Source organism: Buceros rhinoceros, unplaced genomic scaffold (assembly GCF_000710305.1).
Source record: "Buceros rhinoceros silvestris isolate BGI_N320 unplaced genomic scaffold, ASM71030v1 scaffold22526, whole genome shotgun sequence".
NCBI classification, from domain to species: domain Eukaryota; kingdom Metazoa; phylum Chordata; class Aves; order Bucerotiformes; family Bucerotidae; genus Buceros; species Buceros rhinoceros.
In genome coordinates this window covers 3,409-7,140 of record NW_010419596.1, presented here as the reverse complement: position 1 = coordinate 7,140, position 3,732 = coordinate 3,409, and the positions used below count along the sequence as shown (strand labels likewise).

General features: G+C 52.5%; 1 protein-coding gene across 1 annotated transcript; it reads right to left on the bottom strand.

Annotated features, from left to right (window-relative positions):
- Positions 1-212: 212 nt before the first annotated feature.
- Positions 213-3,529, bottom strand: SLC16A5 (solute carrier family 16 (monocarboxylate transporter), member 5; the record flags this gene model as incomplete). The annotated part of the gene is made up of 3 exons (XM_010139014.1): positions 213-454; positions 1,583-2,437; positions 3,386-3,529. Coding segments are annotated over 3 exons (1,241 nt in total), but the record flags the coding sequence as incomplete, so codon positions are not given.
- Between the last annotated feature and the right edge of the window lie 203 nt (positions 3,530-3,732).

The following is a 3,732-nucleotide window of genomic DNA, read 5'->3' as shown; positions in this document are numbered from 1 at the left end:
AGCTCGTCGGCTGGCGCTGGGCTCTGGGCTCAGATCGCTCCCGCGGAGTCTGACGTGGCCCCACAGGAAGTGCAGGGCAGAAGGATGACGACAGTTGTGGAAAGCAGACACTTGTTTTCTCATCTGCCATCACTGCTGGGCCTTGAGTAGCTTTGTAGAGGCCACGTAATTGTTTGTGTTCCTCTTTTTTTCTTTCCTTCTTTCTCTTCTTTTCATATGCTCGTGATGTACACGACTGCCGGAGGGGACTGCCCTGCAGCCGGTGGTTTGGTTGGTGTTTCACTGTATTGGTGTCTGGAGGGATGGCCCAAAGGTACTTTGGAAGCCTCTTTCAGTTTTTGTTTTTTCTCCAGAGCGCAGAAGCTGAGCCCCATGAATAATGCAGCTGATATCAGGAAGAAACTGGAGTTGTAGAAGACGTAGTGGAAATCACTAGTTACGTCTACCAGGAGACCTGAAAGAGAGGCCACAGCTTAGTCAAAGGGAGGTGCACACTAAAGGCAACCGGGCAACATGTACATAAAAATGTTAAACCTAAGTCGATCAGCAAACCACTGCGTACAAGATGAGCGTTGTGAGGTGAGCCGTGTTCCCTTCTCCAGAGTCTAGGGATTGTGGGGGTAATTCTTCACTAAAGATAGAGACTTTTCTTTCCATGGTGCACTTTCCTTTAGCAGATTTTTAGGACTGCAAATAACAGTAGCGCTGCTTTTCCTGTACCTGCTTTTGCCCACTGCCACTCCTTTCAGAGATGCCCAAGGAAAGACTTTTTTTGCACTTTGAAAGTGGCTGACACTCTCATGCCAGGGAATACCCTGAAATATGGTGCGTGTTATCACCCCATCCTTAGAGAGGGGTTATTTTTCTGCTGAAGAGCACACGGTTCATTGTCTGGGAAGAGACCCAAAGCCTGAACTGAGGGTTCGTGCTCAGGCTCACATTTCTTGTTTGTTAGTCTTTGGAATTTGCTGCTGTATTGCAGGAGCAGGGGTGTCTTGGCCAGGCCACTTAGTGGCATTTGGAGTGAACTGTGAAATCTGAGGATAATTTATTGGATTGGGGGGTCATAGCTAGCTCCTCTCAGAGAAAAATGAATGCACTCTAGAACTCGTAAAGAAAGAAGAGTGAACAAAAGCTCTTACTACAAGCCTCTTGAATAATGTTGGACTGGTAATAATCCTGATTGCAGCTGATTTGTTTAATGGGATGTTCACAATTCCTTGAGACTTCACAGATAACTGGTAAAGCAGTGAAAGGGTTCGTAGACACAGTAAATCCTCCCTGTGTCTCGGTGGAAGCAAGCTCTCATCACCCCATTCCTATCAGAGCTGCCTGCCAGGCAGGAAACTTTTTTGACCCTTGCCGTTGCGGCAGTGACGCCTGGGCAGCTGCAGAAATGACCCTCCTCCAGCTGTGAGAAGGGGCTGATCGTTCCTTTCTGACTCTCCTGCTCATATTGCTCCCTTTGCATAACTCGCCTGTTTGGAAACACCCTTATTCCTCTTCCTTATGCTCCCAAACACTTGCCACCAGTGTCTAAGCAACCGACTTTTCCCCAGCCTGCGTTAGTAGCTTCCCTCACCTGTGAGGGGGGGTCCGATGAGGAGAGTGATGCTCTCCAGGACGGTGAAGAGCCCCAGAGCACTCGAGAACCTGTCCATCTCCACCACATCCATCAGCACCTGGAAGATGAGTGCCCCGATGCCGCTCATGGCGATGCTGAGGATGATGCAGTAGGCGATGAGCACGCTGAACTCGGCTGAAATGATACAAATCAAATTGCTCAGCCCGCAGAGGAGCACAGCCAGGCTGAACAGGTAGATGCGTCTCCCTGTGAAGATCCTGTGTCCTGAGAGCAGCCCTGTAAAAGGTCGCATGAAGATGTTGATGAACCCAATAATGGAGATGAGGAGGGCTGCCCTGTGCTCCTCCACCCCGTTATGGATGGCGTAAGGCACAAGGTAGACGTGGGGTAATGCAAAGCCCATCATCATCCAGGTCACTCCGACCGTGTAAATCTGGTAACCTTTGTTTTGACAGAAGATGTCGAAAGCCAGGTACTTCTGGAAGCACGCAGTTCCGGTTTGCTGCTGGAGCTCGGGGTGCGGAGAAGAGGCTCTGTTGGACAGCTGTGTCCCTTCTGCTCTTCGCCCTGGCTCCTCCCCGGGCTTGGGTGACTCTGTTAGTGACCCTGGTGCAAGCTGAACTGGTCTCATGAGGGCTCCACAAACACAGCAGTTCAGTAGTATTCCTCCAAAGATGAGGAAACTGTTTCTCCAGCCCATCTCACCCAGCAGGTATTGAGAGAGCAGCGGCCACAGCGTGGAGCCGAGAGAGACGCCAGTGGATGCCACGGCATTGGCCAGCGTTCTCCACCGTACAAAGTAGTAGCCCAGCACAGTCACTCCTGCCTGGAAGCTGAAACAAAATCCCAGACCTAAAGGTAAGAATAAAAGAGAAAAGACAGCATGTGATCTCTCCGTGTTGTTTTAAAGAACGGGGAGAAGCCGAATCCCGGGTGTACCCACAGATGACCGAAGCATTTCCTCCCCTGCTAGGCTGCACGACCCCAGTGACTGACACTGCGAGACCCAGCACGAGGGCTGAGGCGGCGTGGTGTCTATAAATGACCCTACCGGTGTTCTTGGGTGTACTAAGTACACTGATCTAAGCTGACTTTTGTCTGGGGCCCGCTGCCGTTCCTTACATCGTTACGGTGTTGTTCATTAAAGCCTTGGAGTTTGTACCGCGTGCACCAGGCTGTGCTGCTCTCCTCACGCTTTCCTCAGGGCTCAGGGCGTTACTTGTTTTTCTCCCTATGCAGTGGACACAGCTTAGCTGGCAACACCCAGCAGAATTGGTCCCAGAGTGACCCGGCTGGAGAAATTAATTTTTCTCTGTTAGAAAAGAGCAAGAGTTGAACCGCAGTCACACAGGAGAAATATTTGGAAAGGAAAAGTTCCGATCTGCTACTTCTGCTCAAAACCAACCGGTTGTTTTGTTAGAAAAGATGTCTCCACGTTTCCCCAGCTCGGGAGTGGTGGAATACAAGCCCAGGGAACTTGGGGAGGAGGTTGTCCCAACACATGGTGTTCCAAGGTTGGAAAAACCCCTCCCTCCTTCCTGAGAAGCTGCTGCAGGAGCACAGAGATCTTTGCTCTCTGTTTCTGCTGTGCAGACCCGCAGCTCTTTCCAGAGAGACGCTCGCTCTGGTGAGGTGCGTGTTGGAGGGGTGCGAAGGGCAAGTGCTGCGCTGCCGGGCTCTGGGTTTATCCTGTTCCACGGGTGAATGGGAAAAGGTGAGCGCGTCGCCAGGGCTCTCACCGCATCCCGTCTCTCGGGTGAAGGCAGGAGCTGGCTGTGCCCGCGGTCCTTCGGTACCTACCCGTGACGAGGCCAGCCGTGAGGTAGAGCTGCCCGAGGGAGCGGCAGAAGGAGCTGGACACCATGCCCACGCTGCTGAGCAGCCCGCCCAGCATCACGGCAAACCTGCAGCCAAACCGCTTCACCAGGACACTGCAGAGCGGCCCTGGAGGCAAAAGAGCAGAAGGGGAACAGTTAGGGAGGAAGCAACGATTCTGTGCTTTCTGTTCTGCTGCAATTATCCGATGATTTGGTCTAGAGGCCCTGAGGGGCGTCCCGGCAGCACAGTGCGACAGAGGAACCAGGAATAGGAGCCGCCGATCCTCCAAGCGTGTGGTCAGCTCGTTAGCTGAGGGGAAGGCTCCCGCG